General features: G+C 33.7%; 2 protein-coding genes across 2 annotated transcripts; one reads left to right on the top strand and one right to left on the bottom strand.

The window, feature by feature from the left end:
• Positions 1–1544: 1544 nt before the first annotated feature.
• On the top strand, positions 1545–9158 carry LOC133316703 (STS14 protein-like). Its single transcript, XM_061518485.1, has 2 exons — positions 1545–2037; positions 8402–9158. Exons 1-2 carry the CDS (start codon positions 1614–1616, stop codon positions 8947–8949), a joined length of 972 nt encoding a protein of 323 aa, XP_061374469.1. The 5' UTR covers positions 1545–1613; the 3' UTR covers positions 8950–9158.
• A 166-nt stretch (positions 9159–9324) lies between these two features.
• LOC133316704 (uncharacterized) lies at positions 9325–14129 on the bottom strand. The gene is made up of 13 exons (XM_061518486.1): positions 14104–14129; positions 13938–13993; positions 13574–13649; positions 13107–13179; positions 12608–12691; positions 12265–12381; positions 11510–11971; positions 10831–11234; positions 10605–10704; positions 10442–10501; positions 10278–10364; positions 9985–10113; positions 9325–9683 (listed from the first exon to the last, which is right to left on the bottom strand). Exons 1-13 carry the CDS (start codon positions 14127–14129, stop codon positions 9381–9383), a joined length of 1977 nt encoding a protein of 658 aa, XP_061374470.1. The 3' UTR covers positions 9325–9380.
• Between the last annotated feature and the right edge of the window lie 9999 nt (positions 14130–24128).

Genomic DNA, 24128 nt, shown 5'->3' on the forward strand with positions numbered 1-24128 from the left:
CACATCGTCAAATATAATATGGCTAACTAAAGCAATTGGTGGCATTGTCTTCCATTGAGTACTTGCTAAAGATAAAGTTCATTCAATCCATCTAGTGTTCAATTAATCAATATAGTTTTGAAATCACCGTCATAGACATAAGTATCAAGTTAAAGTTAATTGTAGCTAATATTTTTATATAAATGTTCAAAATAAAACAGAACAAAGACAAAATTCAATTGTTTATATATAATTTGTATAAATAAGTTTAATATAATATTAAACATATTCTCAATTAAATTTAATAATTTCGTACAAAAGAAGAAAACTTGACCATATAATGTAACAATACATCATTCAAAAGATGTTTCAGAATTTTCTCGTTATTATATCTTTAGCTTTTAATGATTAATTTTTAAATTATGTGTCAAGATGAAGCTTTGAATCATGAATGTTGTGTGATTGTAAGTTTGTAACTTCGTCTTGTTAACTAGTGTTGGAAATAATGAAAAAGGAAAAAAAAATTGTACAATTCTTTTCTCTAAAATCTCTTTGTCTCTCCCCCTATTCTAATATTCTTTTGATTTCATAGTAAGATTGAGAAATTTTACTCCCCATCTCAAGATGACCGGAAATCAACGATTGTTATTTGTGGTATAATTAATAAATAAATAATTAGTATAACTTCCTAAACTATAATTATCAGATGAGCATAAATTAACGGTTAAGATGAAGAATAAGACTTTTAAATCATATTCTGGAGTCAAAATATCCCCCTCCATATATTATCTATATATACATAAATTTTTATGTTACTTATATAGACCGATAAACATAAAATTATAGTCAATGCTAAAATAAAAAGTTGCGAATTCAAACCCCAAGAAAGGTTAGATATATTATTAAAATTATTTATCATTATCGAGAAATAATAAAAATGATTAAAAACATAAAAATGTTTTGCCTGAAATATGGCACGTTCTGAATTCAAACTTTTTATTTCGTTAATGTTTTATTTTAAAAATAAATAATCAGAAAATAAGAAATTTAGTAAATCAATAAAATTATGTATAAAATTACGGTAGGTATTAATTATTGTTTTTAAAAAATAAAAATTTAATATTATAGTAAAATTTAAAATGAAAAAAGACGATCCTTGTCTTTGTAATAGTCAAATAAATGATATTCTAAATTGAAAAAAAAAAACACAAATCGTCATAAAATAATATATTGATTTTTTTGATAGTGTTAAAATAACAAAGAATTATAAAATATTTTTTTTAATATCATGACTTAAAAATAAAAAAAAATCGTCATAAATTGATAAAGTAACATAAGCCTGTGTCTAGCTATATAATACCATTAAATATAAATATACATTAATAGACTGTTAACATGTGCCCATTTATTATATCATGAATGACGATTATTTATTTCATATGAGTAAAGTCGCTTTAATTGTTTGTTCTCAATGCAAGTGAAAAGGTCAAAGTCAAATGGGTAAGGTTCTGTGACATATACATAATACCATCACGCTAATCCCTCATCACAGAAGAAACCAGATCCCAGAAAAAAGCAATAAAAAAAGAAAGAAAGAAAGAAACTGAACCTTACCCATTTGGGCGTGTGAACATATGGGCGTGTGCGCATCTTCTCATTCTCCGACGACCAAAAAAACAACAACAACAACAACAAGAGCTAGTAGCAAGAAGGGCGACGGTGTACGTGCTTTGGAATCTTTTCGAAGACCATCGGCGATCATGGTGATAGACGTGGACGGTGGAATTAAGGAGTACAAGAAACCTATCCAAGCTAGGCTCGTGGTTTCGGAGAACCCCACTTGCTTCCTCTGCAATTCAGAGTCAATGTACATCGGCACGTGCATGCCACGCGTTCCCGATGAGGAGGAGCTTTTACCTGGTCGAATCTACTTCCTCGTACCTCTCTCTCATTCCGATAACCCCTTATCTCTGCCTCTCCTCTGTGATCTCGCCGTTAAAGCTAGCTCTGCACTGGCCAGACCTAACGGTACCACTAACAGAGCCTCTGTTCAGCGCCGTTAAGTTTGAACGTGTAATTGATGTAAGTTAATTTTAACGTTTTTGATTTATTTTATTTTTACTTTTTACTTTTTATAGTGTTTCATTTTTCATTTAACTGATTTTACCTTAGAGGGACCCTGGAAGAAAATCATATGGGTCAATAAATTTGTATGAGTTAGGAAAGCAAGGACCCAAATGAGTATGAGGAATTGGTTCTAGAACAGTCTGAATTGGTTGATATGTCCCCCAAGAATAGTCAATGAAATGCAGGATTCAAAGTGATTCTGCCTGGGTTCGTATTGTGTTTGTTCAGAAAAATATCACCGTATTAAAAGCCACCTATTTGTAATTGTATTGCTTAGGTTGAAATCGTGTGTTCTTCGATATGGAAAAATCTAGCGGAAACGAAGTTGGAAATTTTAGGATTTAATTTAAGGAAAATACACGCTCACACACCAATATTATTTCTGTACAAGTTGAATAACATGTTAATAATTAATATCAGCGTGTGCTACGTGTTCCCCGCTATTTATTAGTGTAGAAAAAATGGCAGGAGCGTGTGTTCCCCGCTCTTAATTTAATGGAATAATTATACCGATCTCAATAACATTTTTTTTATTTGCAAAATTATATTGATAATCTTTATTTTCTACACTATTTTCACATTTCAAATATCTTTTTTATTTAATGAATTACATATATTTCTTTTATTTTATGTATAGATCTTGCATAAAATTTCCTTAAAATAACAAAGAAGTAAAGTAAGTATAATATGTCATACAAAAAGTGTGACAATTAATGTACTAATCTCTCCTAATTTAATAAAAAAAAAAGCACATTAGCCGATAGGTACACTCACAATTTTGTAGAGATACTTGAGCCTACTTACAGATTTGGGAAATTTTAATTTGTATAAATTTTTAAATAAATTTAAGAACATTCTTTATACAATTTGACTTTAATTTACATGTAAAAATTATTTATACAACGGATACGCTTTTTTATTGATCAACGTATGATGGATGTTTGAGGAAAAAATCCATTATTAAAAATAAAAATAAAAAAATTATTTTCACCCATTGTGATTTTATGATATATCATTTGACCCCTTGTGATTTTAAACTTGTCATTTAGGTCCATTGTGCTTAAATAATTTATCATTTAACCTTCCGTTGTTTCAAATTTTTACTTACAATTATTGTGGTTATAAAAATATATCACTTAGACCCTTTGTGGCCTTATATATACATAGTTTTTTTTTTCTTAATTTTTAGTTTATATTATTATCATATTATAAATTAAAATTATGTACCAAAAAATATAAATTATTTATTTAAATATAAATTAATTTAAATTAATAATAATATAAAATATATCCTTATAATTTTATACATATAAATTTTTTTATTTTCTCTCTTTTTTATTTTATGTCCTCATCTAATACATTTAAGGAAAATAAATAAAAATAAAAATTTCAAAAATTTACTTATTTTTATCATGAAAATAAATTCATATCAAATATTATTTTATTTTATCTATTTTTTATCCGATATAGTTATAAAATTATTTAAAGAAAGTAAATATCTTATTTTGATAATACATATTTAATTTAACTTAAATAATATTTTTTAATTTTTAAATATAATTTTTAAATAAATAATTTGGAATATTTTTTAATTTAATATTTAATTATTAATTTTATTTGATAATATATTAATTGTATAAAATAAAATTTAGGAAAAATAAATATTTTTATATTTATAAGACCGCAACGGGTTTAAGCGATATATTTTTATAACCACAATTAGTATAAGTGAAAATTTAAAACTAAGCTTATCAAAAAAAAAATTATGAAATTAGAGGGGGTTAAATGATAATTTTTTAAACACAATGGGGCTAAGTAAAAAATTTATAATCACAGAGAATTAAGTGATAAATCATAAAATCACAATGAATAGAAATGAAGTTTTCTCAAAAAAATATAAAAAAAGCAATTTACCAAAGTGAGGTGGGTTTTAACATGTATGCGACTTACGTTGATAAAATGGCAATTTACATAGCACTTTATGAATAGCTACGTGGGTTAAATGGGAAGAAATTTTTTTTTGGTAAAAAGATGTATTTATTTGGGTATATCCGATATATAGAAGAAATTTTTATGTGGAGCACTTTTTGGTAAATCAGATGCACCATATATCTGTAAAAAAAAAAAAGGAAAAAATTTGGGATTTGATGAGAAATACTTAAAAAATTTGGATTAAACGAAAATAAAACTTTTCATTTGATTACATCCCATATACATAAGAAATTTTCATGTGGGTTGATGCCACCTCAATGCCATTTGGCAACGGTTAATGAAAGATTCTACACATGAATTAGTGTTTTACATGGGTTGTTGCCATGTGGAACTCTGCGTCTAACCTTTCTCCTTTTCTTTTAGGAGACTTGTTGAGTAATGAACTTATTGTTTCCAAAGCTTTATTAAATAACGGACGTGTTGGTCCCAAAACATTGTCTTAATAAAATTAGGGAATAATAAATTCTTAGTAATGTATCTTAAATATCAATTTAAATTAAAAATTCAATACCGAATAGTGTTAGTTCATGATGTTTATCAAATATGATGTTGGTTCCGATATAAGTGAGAAACTATAAGATTCAATATTAATTTGAGTGAGGATATTCTAACTATCAAAAACTCTCACTACTAACTTATTATCTTTCACATTATCATTGGATCAAAGAGAGAGAATGTTAAAAAAAAATTGAAAAGAGAGAGAATGTTAATCTAATGATGATTAGATAAGTAATAAGTTGGTAGTAAAAAATTTTGATAGTTAGAATATCCCTCCTATATTAATTTATGTAATGTTTTGGGACCAGCAAATATGTTACTATATAAGGCTTTGGAATAAACAAGTTCACGATTCATGCATAAAGAGAAAGGGAAAGGGGGAGATGGAAGATGCCGATCCACTTGGTTTGACACTTTGTCCACGTAATTGGTGTATCCGGCCAAAATCATCCCACTTTGGCGAGTTATTGTTTAATACTTTTTGAAAAAAAATTAACTAATATTAATTTGGTTTTTAACTTGATATTTTTAGTTCGCAATTCCTTTTGGGGGCCAATACTCTAGCAATCCAATGGGTTAGCCACTGACTTTGGTACAGATTTGGGCCCATGCTCCACCTTCTCTTCTTCCTGAGCTAACTAGTTAGAAATACAATTTGCAAAGAGCGTATCACATTTCTTGCAAAAAGCGTATCTATTTTTCTGTCAATATTTGTCTATTATTTTTTAATATTATTAGTTCAGAATCTTAATTATCTTTATTATTTTTTTCTCCCATTGAGATTCTGATGTAATAATGTTAAATAATGGTAAACAAAAATATATACTAGCCAGGAAAAAAATGGTTGTTAATTAGAACAATAATGTGTTATAAATAAGAAAGTTTCATATTAAATCACAACTAAAATTTGCAATTTAATAAAAATGAATTTTTGAATAAATGATGGGACTCCTTGAAGGAAAACAAATTAAATTAAAGTCAATTTAGGTACGCATTTTATTTTATTTTTCATTTACTTTCGACTCCATTCTTAGTTTAGTGAATGACAACGGGACAATAGCTAGATTAAGGGCCAGTTTGGATGGGTTTTTGAAAAAAATGATTTTTATGAGTTGCTTATTTTAAAAGATTTTTTTTAAAAAGTTAAAGTTATTTTGTATTTGGATGTAATATTTAAAAAGTGCTTTTGAGTAAAAATATCATTTGGATGTTAAAATATAAAAAAACACTATTTCAATATAAAAGTACTGTTATGCCTTTTTCCCATTGTGGCTTTTCATCCTTCTTTTCCTTTACCCTTCCCTCTTTTTTATCCAGGTTTATCGTGCTTCGTTTTCATCCTGTATCTGGTTTTGGTTTATATTCCTTTTTCATGCTTCACTTTTTCCGGTGGAATTTAAGAATCTCGCCACATATTTCTTTTTTAGGATGTGAGATTCATAGTTACTCATGGTTTCTTTTTCCATGTTATTTGATAAATTCTGCTGAACCCCAACAGGCTAAAAGTTTTATTGATCAAAATCATTGATCAAAATCATCCTCTTGTGGATGCATGTGAACTGCCATTGACGGACCTTAATGGTCTAAAAAGTTCTACTGAAAGTGAAAGACTAGCAATATGCAGGGCAGCATCATAATGGGGATGACCTTCTTCGATTTTCAATACTCAGCGACTCCTTCGTACTCCGTCGAGTCTTGCCCAAAACTCAACCATGGTATACCTCTCTTCTCTTTACTCAATTCATTCATCCATCGAAGCCATTTCAGATCTCTCTCTCTTTTTTCATCCTCAACCTGCTTTGGCTGAGACGGAATACTCGAAGGGAGAAATGGGTCAATTTTTAACTTTTGGCTTATCCTTCTTTTAAAAGTTAAAATTTTTAGCTTTTCAGAAAAGCAAGATTTCTCCTTTTTGTTGGCTTCTGCTTTTATTGAAAGCACACATCCAAACATAAGTTTTTTTTCTTCTAAAAGCACTTAATTTGTTTTAAACAAAACAACTTCTAGAGAAGGAGAAGCCCATCCAAACAAGCACTAAATTCAGAGGTTGTGAAGTTTGATATGGAAATCTTTTGTGAATCACTGCACAGTATTTAAGAATCATTAAATACCTTAAAACAAATCTTTTCAACTGTTTAACCAATATTTTAATTTTTTTATAAATCCATCCACCCAAAGATCGGTAATAAGGATGACAGAACGTGTTGATACGATACGAGTCGATATAAATATGAAATTGCTCAATTCATATATGACATGTTTTCGTTGAAGGGTTAAAAACTCGAACTCGGACACAATTCCCATTACAGGTCGCTGGTCGATACAACATGGAAAAATATAGAATTTATTTATTTTAGAAAAAGTTACCAAAAAAACTTGAAATGGGTCATGAGCTGTTTTGCCACCCCTAATAATTATAACTGGGTTCAATATGTTCATGGGTGTCCATGTGAGAGACATTGTAAGGGGTAGCATTGCATATATGTAAAGGGTAGCATTGCATATATAGTAACAACATAAAGTCAAATGTGTGAGGTGTGTACACGTTAAAAGCTAAAAGAATAAAAGAACAAGGAGTAGAGTTATATTTATATGTGTGTTACTGTTCATACATGGATTAACATAGGCGTAAAATCCTGATAAAAATAGGATTGTTGGGCTTTATCCTTTCTTCTTTAGGCATAAGATAGATGATTCTTATCTCCTTAGCTTGCCAATTATCATGTGTGAATTGTGATGCTATTGAGGGCTATGGGTCTATTGAGTGGTCCAGAATAATTTTGTTTAAGAAGCATGCATTTAATCCTCCTTTAAATTCCTTTTTTACTTGAAAAAGAAAATATCAAATACATTTAAACTTCGAAAATATATAGCAAACCTTTTTTGATATAATTTCTATTTATAGTTGGTCATTAGTTTAAGGATAGCCTACAAGGCTAAATCTCAAGGCTAAGTTTTTAGTAAACTGTCTACGACTTTTTAATGTGCACCCACCCAATAGACCAAATCCAGAAGCTGGTAGCCAACAGAGAGCAGACATACACATACCACATGACAGGAGTAAGGTCACAAACTCCTATCAGACTGCTATACAGCTAGCACTCCATGTCCATACCTAATATTAAATTGCAATATATATATCGGGACATAATATATTTTTTTAGCAAGTAGGACATAATCATTTTAAATAAGTATAAATTACATCCTTAATCTGAATTGTTGATTCCACTTGTAATTAATGATTCATATAAAACTTATTTACATTGATATATATATATATATATATATATATATATATATCAAGATCTTAATCTTTAATTTTGTGAATTTAACAGTTATAATTTATTGAATTGCACTTATTAATTAATTAATAATTTTCAATAAATTATAATCGTTAGATTGACAGAAATTAATAGTTAAAATTTAGTGTAAATTTTTTTAATTTGACACTGATATCAAATGATCCTATCCCTATAAATATATATATAATCAATTTAAGCTATAATTTTAGTAAGAATAGTTAATTTCACTTCCATCTAATGCTTTAAATAACTCATAAATTAGAGTTATTAAATTAAAAAAAATCAAGTTCATTAACATTTAGTATATGTATATAATTTTTTGGTTATAATTTTTTGGACCTGTGACTTTTGTATATGTATTTTAATAAACATGAGATAAAGTTATGTAAATTAAGTTATAAACTTTACATCCAATATATATTCACGTCCGTGACTTCAACATTGGTATAGCACAGCCATATTATTTACTGCACCACACAGCGACAACACGTGAAGAAGATAAGGTCAAATGGAGATGTTCAATCATTCTTTGTTTTCACTGGCGGTTCTAGCCATCTTCCTTGTCTTAGCCCACGAGACAAGGCCAGCCACCGCGCAGGAGCCAGCGCCGCCGTCGCCGCTTCCAGCTGCAGCGAGGGAGTTCTTGGAAGCACACAACCAGGCAAGAGCCGCAGTGGGCGTTGAACCACTCAACTGGAGCGAGAAGCTGGCCAACGCCACGAGTCTGCTTGTGCGGTACCAAAGGAACAAAATGGGGTGCCAATTCGCAAACTTAACCACCAGCAAGTACGGCGGTAACCAGCTGATGGCAAGCACGGTGGCCGTGACACCGCGCGTGGCGGTGGAAGAGTGGGTGAAGGAGAAAGATTTCTACATCCACGGCAACAACTCGTGCGTGTCGAACCACGAGTGCGGCGTTTACACGCAGGTGGTGTGGAGGAAGTCAACAGAGCTTGGGTGCGGTCAAGCCACGTGTGTGAAGGAGAAGGCTAGCTTGATCATTTGTTTCTATGACCCACCTGGTAACGTCATAGGAGAGAGCCCATACTGATGAATATGATGTGATGATGCATCAAACTATAAAATCCTTACTCATCCTTTCATCATCTTTCTATGTATTGTGCAAGTAATGCTATTTTAGTGTAATGTGAGAGAGATCTCTATATATGTCAAATTGTCGATGTCATGGCATGACTTGTGAAGTAGCTCACATAAGCAGAATCACAAGAATAAAAAAAAGAAGGGATCTCTATATCAATTATTATTCTGTTCTTTGGAGTTATACTTGGAGATGGATCAAAGCTCGGACTTTTCAAATGAATATTAAACTCGCTGACATAATAAACCATTTATGATTTAACCCTGCCACGTCCCGTGATTATATTCTCAAAGCAACAGATTATTTACACTGCACTCTGCAGAATCGTAACGATTTTGTACAAAAAGAATTACATAGAGCAAGCAATAGCGCTGCCTAAGTAATCATTTTACCATATCCTTAGATATGAGATATCGAAAAGTGAAGTTGTGTGGAATCCATTCTATGCACTTCCGGGATTTTGCGAGCTGGCATTTCTTAACACTCTTTCTTAGGGATTCAGGTATAGACTCTTGGATCATCTCCATAACACCACTAGCGCACAAACCTGAGTCCTTGGTGAATGACTCAACAAGCTTTGGTAAGAGAATTTTGTGGTCCTTGCGTACCCCAAAGGTGGCTCGAATGTACTCATCCTTTGCAACTTCTAGCTCTTGAAGCACCCTCTTTGGTGTATATACGCGAACCTGTCAAAGGTCATCAGAAGATAAACAATTCATTAGAGTCAAAAGCCAGTTAAAAATAGTTGTTGTACGTTAATTTGCTTGTCCATATATTTATTTATTTTGTTAGTCCCCTGCGAACTTGTATTCGGGAACATAAACAAGATTAGTCTTAATGAAACTATTCCAGGTCAAAATGATTTGTGCTTGCCAATGTCTAAGGTATTTCCCAAACAAATATCAAGAATTCATAGCATCAAGCTTTGAAAAATAGGCATGTTAGAAATGTAATGAAATTGGATAGAAATAAGAATTAGGAGAATACCGATGGATCAGAATGGTTTCCTGAACAGAGGGCAAAGTGTGAAAGAGGCTCAGGATGCTCCATTGCATATGCTTGTCGTCCATCTCCAGCTCTGAATTTTGTTCTTGGAGAGAAAAACAAGCGTAGCCACTACAAGAGGAAAGAAGCTACCATGTAAGTCACTTGTGTATAGGATTAAAAGAAATACTTTTCATATCGATGAGATATTTTAAAAGTATATCTAAATGACACTTCAATCATATTTTTCTCTTATAAATTTTTTATAGGGAAGTGTTTGGGATCATAGGATCCACCTGTCCAGGGCGAGACATGCGGCACCTAAGTATAGTACTCTGAATTGTGTCTGCACTAACTGTATGACCCCCAACATTATATGCAGCCTGCAAAGGCCAAGCAAGCAGATAGGTTTATGAGTTTCATCCTTTAATGACTTTAAGCTAATAATCTCACTTCTTACCTTCAAAAGAAGAAACACTCTTTTCACATTGTTTTGTGGAATCCCATAAGCCAAAAATGCCTATTAGAAACCAAAGAACATATTATAAACCCAACTAATCAAACGGGTGAAATGAATGGGAAAATATCACAGGGAAACATATTTTTGACAATATAACAATTACATGCATCACCAAAGCATTGTGTACGTTGATCCAGAAAGCTAGCTTCTCCTCGTGTTCCAACTTCCCAGGATCTACTTCTTCTAATCGACAAATAAGTGACCTGAAACAATATAAAAGAACATATGCTCAGTAAAAGTGTAAAACTCCCATGGACCAAAGAATTCAACTAAACTAAGTACTTTTAATACGAGAACTTCATTATCTTGATCAGATGTAATAGCCTCACCTGAAATTCTGGAGCAACTTCACAGTATCACCCGATTTCTGATTCTCTCTATAAATCCATGATACTTCAACCATGGTGCTGTATGGCCCACTAAACTCCTTGAGTCCCTCCACATGGAAAGGATTGTCTAACCGTACATCAAAAGAGGAATTATTCCTGAACCTTGGGCTCCACATATCACCTTGATCTCCAATAGAAAAGGCACTCGTTGAGGACAATGATGAACTGGGAGATGAAAGGCCAGGATGTGTCAAAGGAGGGTCTGCAAGCTTGCAATATATAGCTGATATGCATTTGACCATATCCTCAGAAAGTTTATTAGGTGACACTGGAACATGATCAGATATTCGGGTACCCAGATGTTCTGCCAAACTGATTATATTTGTTGAAGAGCTTTGGGCATACTGTATAGAATCAACTGAAAGTCAAAATCTAAAGAATTTCTACTCCTAATGCTGATATAGTGGCAAAGACAAGTGGACATAATAGAATTTCACAATAAAGTGCATGACATATTCTCATGTTTTATTCAAAAAATGATAAAGAGAAAAGGCAAGAGTTTCAGTAACCATTACAGTCTCCTTTATCAAAAGTATTTTATGATTGTTTTGCATTAACTAAATGTGCAAGGAGCCAAACTACAGATAAAAGAAGGATTTTTCCATGAAACTAGATTTACCTCCATCATGGACAATGGTTGAGAATGACAGTTACGCAGAGGTTTAGTCAAAAATTCCCCCTGAGGAGATGCTCTTGTAAATGCTGAATACTGGGATAGTGAGGAATGGCAACGATAAACACCAGAATCTAAATGCTTTTCTTCTGGCCGACTTCCATTACATTCTTTCCCCAAAGTCTCAAAATCATATCCATTATGTTCCTTTGGCAGAGTCTCAAGCTCATGGTCATTAGATTGTACCGTAGAACATTCTCTTTTGGTTAAGACCTCAGGCATAGAAACCTTGATGAATCGTGCTCCAAGTGTTGTTTGAGGATACTCTACACTTTTCTCCTTGGTAGACGGGGAAACAGAAGACAATTGTTGATCAAAAGCTTTACGGTACAAGGAGAGAAGATGTTGTTCCAAATACACAACTTCCCACTCTAACACTGCAATTTCCCTAATTAATTCTGTGGCAGGCTGGATTACAGCAATAACAACACTATCAGGCTCGAATGCATTAAGGCAAAACTAATACACAGATAGTAACATTTCTTTTAATTTTTTAGAAAGCATATATAAATATAGGGATAAATAAGAGTTATGTTGTAGGAAAAATAATTTGGTTATGTTAAAATAAGACAAAACCAAATTATTGAACAAAGTGTCTTATCATATTTTTTTATTATTTTTATTTTTTGTCTTTTAGTGTTGCATGACATCATGTAACATGATAAAATAAAGACCCATAAATATATTGAACTTGTTGCTACCTTGGGCATCATCATCTCATTTGAATTAACAAGAGATGGAGATCTGTATCCAAGTCCGTTTTCTAACGTGCATCTGACCTCAAGTTGGTCTTGTAATCTTCTCTCTAGCTGTAGAATCTGCAACAAGGTAATTTTTTTTATAAAAATATAATAAGAACGAAATAGACATAGTAATTTGCCAGAAGTATATTGACTCACTAGGCAAAGCAGAAGCATGATTAAAAGAACATGGCCTCATTAATGGATGCAATGCACCAAAAAAGAATTAAAAAGAAGAAGAAGAGAGTATTGCTAAATGGGCCACAGTGCAGTAAATATAACTGAAGTAAAATATGCAATGTACCTCTTGCTTCATAGTCCCGTGGACTTCACTTGTAGGGGTTCGTTTTTTCCTAGCTTTAGCACATTCCGTGAGGTAACCCGTATCCTGGAACCAAATCAAACCCATACTTTGAGACATGAAGTCTCGCTAGTAAATAAAATCTGTTATGGGTGGGGACTGCAGAGAATGATGTTAGAATAGACCATTAATGACCCCAAAGAATGGCTGGGATTAATGACATCAAATATATAACGTTTGCAAAAACTCAATTCTCTGTTCATCCATCTCATATTAAACTTCTGAAAATATAATTTCTATCAAATTTCTGGCTGCCATTGGCATTCATGATATAAAATTGACAAAGAATGAAAAGAAAAATGTTGAAATTTCTTTTCATCATGCATGCAAGAGTGCATTTATATGAAGTAGTACCTTCAATTCCTAATATTTAAAAAAAAAAAAGCTAGAAAGAAGTGATGATCATTTCTGGATGAAAAAAAATGGAGTGATTTGATTATACCAGCTTCCTTCGGTCTGAGGCCTCAAGGTGATTATGTGGATTATCCTCCTCATCTCTTTTCTTATCAGGAAGACTGCCATGTAGAAAGAGCAAACATAGTAAACATTTTGAGATGCTTCACATTTAGTTTGTTCCACTTTAAGGAACCCACGCTACATTCAAGAAATCCCCAATTCTCTAACCCTTTATAAGAGGTCTCAACCTCCGGTTTCAATTTCAACCAGGAACCCTCCTGGATGTTCTCAATAGGGTATGAGACTAAGTAAAACTAGTCCCAGAAATGACAAAGAATAATTGCAGAGGCAGCAAATATTAAATGTTGAAAGCTTTGTTTTCCATTTTCCAGAAAAGCAAGGCCTTTTGAATGGTTCCAAATCTGGAAATTATAGACAGAAATGATTACAAATAACCAAAGAACCCCAATTCAAGCAACAGGAGAAGCTAAAGCATAAAAAACAGATAGAAACCTCTTTGAACGATTGTGCCTTGGAGTAAATCTCAGTCCCAGCATTTTATTTTCTCCACCCTCTTCAATTCCCATACCTGAAAGCCACCCAAGTCAGAGTTATTCACAATAAAACAGATATAATTCACAGAAACAAAAACAGAAACTCTGGAAAAACAAAGCAAGAAAGAGTCACCATCCTACCCAGGTACTTAACAAGCTAGAATTCAGATGAAGCACACTTGAGAAATAAGCCAAACGAACTAGTCCAGACTCCAGAGTCCAAAAAGTTGCTAGAGACTACTAAATGGAATTCAATACTTCACATGTCCCTTTGCATTTCAGGTTTCAGGTTCAGCATAGCACTGATTCCTTCCCTTAATTACCAACGAAGTGATCATTTGCTGCTAATATAGTATATCTATCTATGTCATAAGCAGAACTGGCATAAAAACCATGAATATGGAGAAAAGATTATCCTTTTGACCAAATGAGCCTTCTCTTTGAAGACTCTCTCCTCAGTCCTCACTGCTAGTGCTATGTGCTACTAACCTTTGTAAAGGATGACCTTTTTGCATTGCATTAAAAGGAGTTCTTGGAGTGAGCTTTAACTAAAGAATGAAGAAGTCTTTATAGAATAACTTTGACAATGGTGAACGAGGGGAAAATGTCAAAACAACAAAAAGTAGACAAATCTCACTCTAGAGATCCAAGGTGTGACTAACGAGAAGAAGAAAGTAAGTGGAAACTGTATACATGAATAGCAGCCTATTTATTTTCAACACTCTCTTCTCTAGTTGGGAAGCAAGTGGGAGTTGGTGACCGTCCGTCCACCCTTTTGTCTCATTTGGCATCCACCGTTTAATCATAACATAGAAATTAAGCCAATTTATTTTATGGAACATAATGAATCCAAAATAAAATGGGACAAAAGTTAGACTGTAGTTTAATTTTTGGTTGAAAAGATAAATTATGATTGTAGTAATAGGGTATTGGAGCAATCTGTGTACAGTGTTATAGAAGCCTCAGTTAAAATCTTCACACTTGAAGTGGTATTAAACATGTACATTCAATGTGTATCATGAATTAAACATTTTGTTTAATATATGTTTTCCTCTGCTTAATTCATTGCTTTTGTATTTATTTTTGTAGTTTTTAGGCTTGCATTCTTAAACTACTCAGGTTTTACAAATTATAACCAACAATGAGAAAACAAGTGACTAGGCAACAAAATGCTGGATTGTAAGAAAGTAAAGCAAGGATTTACCTCAAAAGGGATGAAAGGCAAGGGATAAAGGACATTGGATGCTTGAAAGAAATAGAGGTTTTGTGGGGTTTCTCTTTGTCGAAAGGGCTTTTCTAAGGTATATGACTAAGGAGATACCCATATTGTCCTTCAGTATCAAAGAGACTAACGTTTGTCACAGAATCCACAAATATAATATACTAACGGGGCTTGACCTTTTTGGTTTCAAAACCAATACAAAAAGAAAAGGATGGGACTTGGGAGTGCGGTAAGGTAGCCAGTTTTCGCTTATTGTCTTCATGCAAACCTACTGACTGAGAAAGTTTCTTTTTTCGCTGCACACTTGTGGAGACAGATAAAAGAGAAAAGAAAAAGGAGCATGGTGGCAGAAGCTGAAGCTGAAGCTGGGAAAAGATATTAAAAAAACAAAAAAAACAAAGGATGATTGCTACAAAGAACTGTTCACATGCTAATATTATCTGTTGAAAATATTTAATATATTGAAGATTGCAAAGAGGAAAAAAGGGACACCTAGCTATATTCACTGTATAGAATTATCTTTAACCAAACTTGTGTTATTCTTTAGCATAAAAGGGTACGGTGGAGAACAGAGCCAAGAAAGGCTGCAGAAAACGACCAGTAAATTTCTTTGATAGGCTTAGTTGTGTTGATACGTTTTGCTCAAACAACGTTATCTATTTTCCTGTTTAAGGAGATTATGTATAACACATGGCATTACTTGTAGGAACAACAAAACAAAAATGCAGGGTTCTTCTTTGGACGCATGTGATATTTTAAGCTTCATTGCAGAGTGGAAATTTCTGGTCCCAACAAATAAACAAATGAAACTTGTTTTTATCTTATTATCCAAATTGCACATAAGTCAGAAGGACGAAAATCAATGCCAGAAAATACCAATATAACAAGAGAAATATGTAAATTGTAATATATGGCTTGAGATCAAGTGAAGGGATCAATTTTCAAATCAATCTGACAGACATGCTTCCTAGATCCTGTTGGAACTTTTGAGATAAAATAAGAAAACAGTATTTGTATTACAGAGAACAAATACGTGTATTGAATGAAAAGATAGCAAGCTTCATTAAAAATATGAACAGAAGCATTACAACTTATAGAAGTAAAAAGAAACTACCCACTAACATCATGATCCTAGAAATGTGCTGTGTGAATAAAACTAAAAAAAAAGCATTAAATAAAACTTCCTAACTGACACCTTAAAACTAGGAAAGCAATATTGACTCAAAGACAACGTGGGACATGATCCTAAAGCATTTTCCTAACACTCCTCCTTGCTTTAGGAGCTGCAAACTCCAATTTTCTCTCTTAGAAACTCGAACCTACTGACCGAGAGTGGCTTTGTAAGCAGGTCTGCTTGTTGGTTTTCAGATTTACAATAAACCAAAGTTACAAGTCCCTTTTTTTGCACTTCTCTTAAGAAAAACAACTTTATGTTGAAGTGCTTGGTTTTTCCATGGAACACAGGATTGTGAGAGATAGCAATAGCAGCTTGGTTGTCAACAAGAATCTTGATGCTTTCTTTATGCTCCAAGTTGAGATCAAATAAAATTTTCCTTAGCCACATGGCTTGATTCACAGCAGCAGTTGCTGCTATAAATTCTGCTTCAGCCGTAGATTGAGCTACAATTTCTTGCTTTTTTGAACTCCAAGAGAAACAACCAGAACCCAAGGTAAAACAATAGCCTGAAGTACTCTTCATATCATCCATGGAACCTCCCCAATCGCTGTCTGAATAGCCAACCAGCTTGAATTCTATGCTTCTTGTGAATTTGATGCCAAAGTTACAAGTGCCTTTGACATATCTGATCACTCTCTTGACAGCTTTGAGATGTATTTCACTAGGACAATGCATAAAACGAGATAAAATACTTACAGCATTCAATATGTCAGGTCGAGTTGCTGTTAGATACATTAGGCAACCAATCAAACTTCTGAAGTATCCCTCATCAATTTTATCAGCTCCATCTTCCTTACATAGCTTCTCCTTTTGATTCATAGGAGTGCTTACTTCCTTGCATTCTTGAAACTTAAACTTCTTCAAAATCTCCTTGACATACTTCCTCTGGCAGATGAAGATTTCATACTCAGCTTGCTTAATCTCCATTCCAAGAAAGAAGCTCATTAACCCGAGATCAGTCATCTCAAAAACCTTCATCATTTCTTGTTTGAATTCCTGGATCATCCCTGCATCATTTCCTGTCATCAAAAGGTCATCAACATAAAGTGAAACTATCATAACATCATTACTCTGATGTTTGACATAAAGAGTGGCTTCGGACAAGCTTTTCTCAAAGCCAATGCTCAGCAAATGATCATCTATCTTGCTGTACCAAGCTCGTGGAGCTTGTTTCAACCCATAAAGAGCCTTTTTGAGAAGGTAAACCTTGTCCTTATCTTTACTTTTCACAAAACCTTCAGGCTGTTCAACATAAATTTCTTCATGTAAGACACCATTTAAAAAAGCTGATTTTACATCAAGTTGATACACTTTCCAGTTCTTTTGAGCAGCTACAGCAAGCAAAATTCTAATGGTGTCCAAACGAGCAACTGGTGCGAAGGTGTCTGAGTAATCCACACCGAAGATTTGAGCATAGCCTTTCACAACAAGTCTTGCCTTATATTTGTTGATAGAACCATCAGCATTCAGTTTGGTTCTGAACACCCATTTGACTCCAATTACCTTCCTATCTTGAGGTCGATCAATCAGTTCCCATGTTCTGTTTTTCTCAATCATAGACAACTCCTCCTTCATTGCAGCCATCCAATTTTGATCTTTCTCTGCTGCTCCAAAATCTGCAGGCTCACATACAGCAATATTGCACCTTTCATAGATATCAGAGAGTAGTCTAGTACCTCTTGCAGGAACCTCATCTATCAGTTCATTCGGCCAATCCTCTTCTTCAGTTGTTGAAGCAAAAGGCTGAAACTGTAGATCTGTCACAGTTGGATCCTTCTTCTTTACCTCATCCCAGTTCCACTCTTCATCTTCTACGAAGTGGACATCTCTGCTAACAACAATACTTCCTGTTTGTGGCTGAAAGATTTTATAGGCTTTGCTGACAGTGCTGTAGCCTATAAAGATGCCTGGTGATGCTCTTTTATCAAGCTTGTCACGCTTGCTTTGAGGAACATGAGTAAAACACAAACATCCAAAAATTTTGAGAAAATTGAAAGATGGTTTATAGCCATACCAAGCCTCATATGGTGTCTGATCCTTGACAGCTTTTGAGAGAAGTCTGTTTTGCAAGAAAACAGCCGTGTGAGCTGCTTCTGCCCAAAATTTCTTGGGTAGATTTTTTTCATGCAACATGCATCTAGTCATCTCTAGGATGTATTTGTTTCTCCTTTCACTCACCCCATTTTGTTGTGGAGTATAGGGAGTGGTTAACTGATGCTCAATGCCAGCTTCCTCACAAAACTGATTGAATTTTTCTGAGGTATACTCCTTGCCATTATCAGATCTTAGAATCTGAATTTGCTTGCCACTTTGATTCTCCACTAACTTTTTGAACTTCCAAAATGCTTCAGCCACTTCTGACTTGAATTTTAAGAAAAAAATCCAACACATTCTTGTGAAATCATCAATAAAGGCAGCATAATATCGATTACCTGCTAATGAAGGAGTTCTTTGAGGTCCAGCTATATCTGTGTGGACTAACTGCAGCTTACAAGTGACTCTTGTTGCTGTCTTCGGAAATGGCTTTCTTTTTTGCTTTCCAAATAGACAGACCTTGCATGTTGGTATATGATCATCAAGTTCTGGAAAATCAGCAGCCATCCCTTTGGACTTCATTTGCAGCAACCCTTGGTGGTGAAAATGCCCGAGCCTTTTGTGCCAAACTTCTGTGATGTTTTCTTTGATTGAAAAAGCAGCTTGCTCTTCCTCCAATGGATTTAGAGCAAAACTTTTCCCTTTCATTTTAACTTTAAACATATCCTGACTAGCTGCATCTCTAATCAAGCAAAAATTGTCTTCAAAAACAACTTTGAAGCCTCTTTCAATCAATTGACCAACACTCAACAGATTTTGTTGGATTTCAGGTACAAAAAGGACATCAGGGATAAACTTTGTACCTGAGCAACTTGTTATTGCAACAGTCCCCTTTCCTTTGACTGAAATATAATCACCATTGCCTATTCTGACTTTGGTGATGTTGGTTGGCTTTAAATCTTTGAAAAGCTCCCTGTCATAGGTCATGTGATTTGTGCAGCCACTGTCAATGAGCCAACTCTCACTTTCTTCACAGCTTGCAAAACACGTGGCCACAAAAAGTTTGTCTTCCTCCTCCTCTTGATCAGCAACCTTAGCTTCTTCTTCTTGCTGCTGGTTTTTGCTCTTGCATATGACTGCTTCATGCCCCATTTGGTTGCATATGGTGCATTTAGCATCGGGTCTCTGCCAACATCTGAATGGAGGATGACCCATTTTGCCACAATGCTGACAAGGTGGGTAGCTTTTCTTTTCACCCTTTCCTTTGTAATTAGTTGCATTACTCTGACTGCTGCCTAGATAATTCTTCTTGTAGTTTTTAGTTTGTTGGCTCTTGGCTAGAAGAGCACCTTCAACAGCATGATCTTCCCTCATCAACCTTCGCTGCTCCTGAGCTTGCAGAGCATGTATTACTTCTGCAAAAGTAATTTTGGACAGATCCTTTGTGTTCTCCAACGAAGCAATAGATGCTTCATACTTCTCTGGCACGGTTACCAGAATTTTTTCAACAATTCTGGTGTCTGCAAAGTTACTGCCTAGTAGCTTTATCTTGTTGGCAATGCCCAACAATTTGTCTGAGTATTCCTTGATGGTGTCAGACTCTTTCATCCTTTGAAGCTCAAATTCCCTCATTAAGTTAAGCACCTGCATGCTTCGAATTCTTTCATCTCCAGCGTATTCTGCCTTTAGATAGTCCCAAATTGATTTGGCCGATTTGAGAGTCATGACCCTAGTAAAAATGGTTGTAGAGATACCAGCAAAAAGACATGATTTTGCCTTTGCTTTGCGGGTTTTTTTCTCCTTGTGATTCTTGATCTGGGCCATGGTGGGATTGTCTGGCAGTGGAAGGACTTCATAATCATCTTCTACAGCCTCCCAAAGATCCAAAGCCTCCAGGTAAGCCTCCATTTTGACAGCCCAAAGATCATAGTTTTCCCCATTGAAGACTGGAAGAGCTGCTTGAGAAAAACTGGTTTCAGAATCCATTTTATAGGTCCCGTAAGAACAGGGCTCTTGATACCAATTGTTGGAACTTTTGAGATAAAATAAGAAAACAGTATTTGTATTACAGAGAACAAATACGTGTATTGAATGAAAAGATAGCAAGCTTCATTAAAAATATGAACAGAAGCATTACAACTTATAGAAGTAAAAAGAAACTACCCACTAACATCATGATCCTAGAAATGTGCTGTGTGAATAAAACTAAAAAAAAAGCATTAAATAAAACTTCCTAACTGACACCTTAAAACTAGGAAAGCAATATTGACTCAAAGACAACGTGGGACATGATCCTAAAGCATTTTCCTAACAGATCCATGCAATATCCAAAAAAATATATAACAACACTCTTAAATTGAGGAATAGGATTACAAAAGTACAAACTATGGTATCCCTATAATAAGGATCTAAGTTCACATAGTTCTATATCACTGAGATTCTCCTTAATAAATAAAATCAATTTATAAACACAAGACCATGTTAGGTGAGCGTGCTTAAATTGTAACATTGTTGCATTTTCGTTTGAAAGTTTTCAGAGTGCAAGCACTGCCAAATATAGGATTTCAAAGAATCTAAAATGACCTGGCTGCTGTTAATTACTTAATTTAACAGATGAGGGACAGTAATTTTTGGATGAATTGAAAAAAGAAGACAAATTAGAAGTTATTTTATACGCAAGTAAGTTCAAAAGAAGCTTGTAGGGGTTTCCAAACTAATCTGAAAAATGGTACTTGTAATTTGTGATCTTTTGTCGTCGTTGCCAGCTATATTATATTAGCTAGTGTTTGTTTGTATTCATATGAGAACCAAAATAATTTTGAAAACACATCGTTAAAACCAAAACAAAGTTGGTTTTCATATGAACTTGTGACAGAAGCGCTTAACGTACCCTGCCTGACACACCGACACTTGCTAGTGGAATACATTCACAGTCATTGTGTTGTTGATTATTTTGTATTGATCTTTTTCTTTTACCCTGTAATGGAAATTTAGGAACCTAGTTTTAGTTTTGTGCTGTTGCAGTATCATGCATCCGCTAGGAGTGGGGGTTCTGATCTGATAAGGGTGCCTCGAATTGGCAAAACCTATATCCACAAGATCTGTCCATTAGTTAAACGTGTGGGAGAAGGGAGAAAGGAACAACTGTTTGTCTATGTCGTGATGTGAAACCGGAAGAGGCTAATATGGACACATATGTTTTGGGTTTGTGAAGGCGTAGTAGAAAAAGCGTACTTTCCAAATAGGTTTGGACAAGCTAGTCAATGCCAATCATATATAACCATCAAAAGGCATCTCTCTCTCTCTCTCTCTCTCTTTTGTCTGTCCCCACTTCTCTATTTCTAAGCCCCATTAGTCATTGGTTGTTTATACTTTGGTTTCATGTTTAGGTATGTAGTATGTAACATGGATTCCACACATGTACTTTAGTTATCTACGTTGAAGTCAAAACGATATTGTTTTAAAGTAAAAATCATGATATTTTTGTAATTATAATTTATTTTCGGATTATAATATCATTTCTCATTATAATTTTTTAATCTTTCAATTCAAAACGACATTATCATTTTGAAAATAAATATAGATAACTTATCTTTATCTATTGTAGAAACGTTAAACCCATTTAATAGTAAATGAGTTTTATTATAAAAAAAAGAAAAAGAAAAGATTAACAAAACCTATTCACTTTTATATAAACTTGGCAGATAAATTTTTTTTGGCAGAGCAAAAAAACATTTTTCCTTATACTTTATATATATCTCTCTCTCCAAGGGTCCTAGCTCCTAACCTTGTGGTTGAAGACCTAAGAAATTTTAATATTGTGCAGTAATACTTTAAAGCGCTAGCAATGATCAAGGCATCACTGATCACTTACCAACAATTATTTCCTAACAGTACAGTTTATTTAACTTTATCAAATTAAAGCTTCCAGTTTAGCGTGGATAATAAACTTTAATTGTACTTTTGCAGCATGCCAACTCGTTTCTTGGCTTGAGCAAACTGCTCCAACTTAGAGTTGGTGGGTTAATGAATTTCCGGCCATGATATCACATGTTAAGAGCAAATTGGCAGATAGATCTTTTGCATAAGGAAATTTTGAAAAAAAAGGGGCTGACATCCCGGTGGATCCACAGGCTTTATCTTTAGTCTAAGCCCAGCGAACAAGATGGCGCCGAACATCATCCGGGAACCATCTCATTGTCTTCATGTCCTTTTTTCCTTTTCACTTTTTCTCTTTACTTTTATTTCCTTCACAATGCTATTTTCTCCAAATTTTCGGGTTGCTTACCCACACATACTGATACTAGGTTCTTACATTGGCAGCAATCATTCATGCACTTCCCTACATGCCATAATAATGAATTAATTATCCGTGCAATATAGTTCTCAACTAAGACTATGACCATTCTTCTAGCGCGTATTTTTTATATGTTAGCATAATATCACAACCAAAATCCTACTAACTTGTTAGAGAAATATAATATAGATATAATATAAAATTTTATTGATACAGCCTTTACTTAACATTTTAAGTTTTTAGACGAGAAAATTGTTTATTATGGTATCAAAGCTTCCGTAATCACATGGTCATGAATTCGATCACCACCACTCTCATTTTGCAATAGAATTAACATAAGGTAGATCAAAAAAATAGATCTGTATAATATCCATTCTTCAAGTCCAAATGGCTCTTAATTATGTGATGAATGTGTTAGAGAAATATAAAATAAATATAATATAAAAAATCATTGATTGGACCTTCACTTAATAGTTTGATCTTTTAGGTTGAGATGTAAATGAGTCAAGCCAAGTCAGATTTTAGTCTAAATATAGGTCAGGTCTACGTAAATAAATTGTAAGTCTGATACAAGACAAATTATAAGTTTGGTCTGATTTATTTTTAAAAAATACAAGGCTTGACCTGACCTATCAAGCCTTCAAAAATGGCATATTGCATTGTGTAAAATATAATTTATGATTATTTTGTTTCTTTTTATTGTTTAAATTGATGGAATGTCAAAATAGTACAATAGTTGAAGCACACCACAACCCAGAATAATATTTTATTAAAAAATAACAAGATATTATTTTATTAAAAATAATAAAATATTGTTATTAAAAAATACATGTCGGGCTTAGAGGCTTAGAGATCACGCCTTCTAAAATAGGCTTGTGGCTTGATTTCTAAATAGGTCTTCTCACGAGTTCAAGTACTATTTTTAAAATAGGTCAAGTTAAGTTAGGCCAAAGACAGGTCAAGTTGTAGGGCTCTGACAAATCACTTGGCTCATTTACACCTTTACTTTTAGGTGACATAGTTGTTTTTCGAAGTTTATGATAATTTCGTGTATACATTTCTTACTTGAACTATTTTTAATTAACGAGAGACTTAATTACTTATCACCCATACTTGAATTTTTAACATCATCAACATATATAGAAGAAGAACAAAGAGGAACAATGTTGTCATTTAGGGGTGGCAATTTTTAACACAACTACTGACACGATACGAACATAACACAAAAATTAGTATTCGGGTCGACACTTCGTGTCGTGTTGTGTCAACCCACGAACCCAAAATTGACCAGTGTTAATCTTCTTACAAGTAATTTGTGTCGTGTCATATTGTAAATAGGTTGTTCATGTCTTATTGTGTCGTGACGATCCGCATAATAAATAACACAATTTGGGGTTGACGAGTTATACGTGTTGTGTCGTGTCAACCCACATAATAAGCGACATATTATGAGTTTTCAGGTTATTCGTGCCGTGTCAATATGCTAAATAAGCGAGACATATTTGTGTCATAGGTTTTAACCCGATTTCAAATTTGTGTCGTGTTCGTGGTGAATGTATTCGTGTTCGTGTCTAATTAGTGTTGTGTCATGTCGACGTGAATTGCCACTTCTATTGTCGTTGAACCGCATTGTTAATTATTTTAAATGGTAGTAGTCACTTTATGATATATAGTTTAAAGGAATAATTGGATCGATGGAAGCATATAAGATCATTGTGGATAGAGATGCTAACGAATAGTCATCATAGTTCATCAATACATATGGCATACCTATTTAGTGTAAG

This window comes from Gastrolobium bilobum, unplaced genomic scaffold (assembly GCF_033153095.1).
Source record: "Gastrolobium bilobum isolate Gb01-03AN ecotype WA unplaced genomic scaffold, APGP_CSIRO_Gbil_v1 utg7803, whole genome shotgun sequence".
NCBI classification, from domain to species: Eukaryota; Viridiplantae; Streptophyta; class Magnoliopsida; order Fabales; family Fabaceae; genus Gastrolobium; species Gastrolobium bilobum.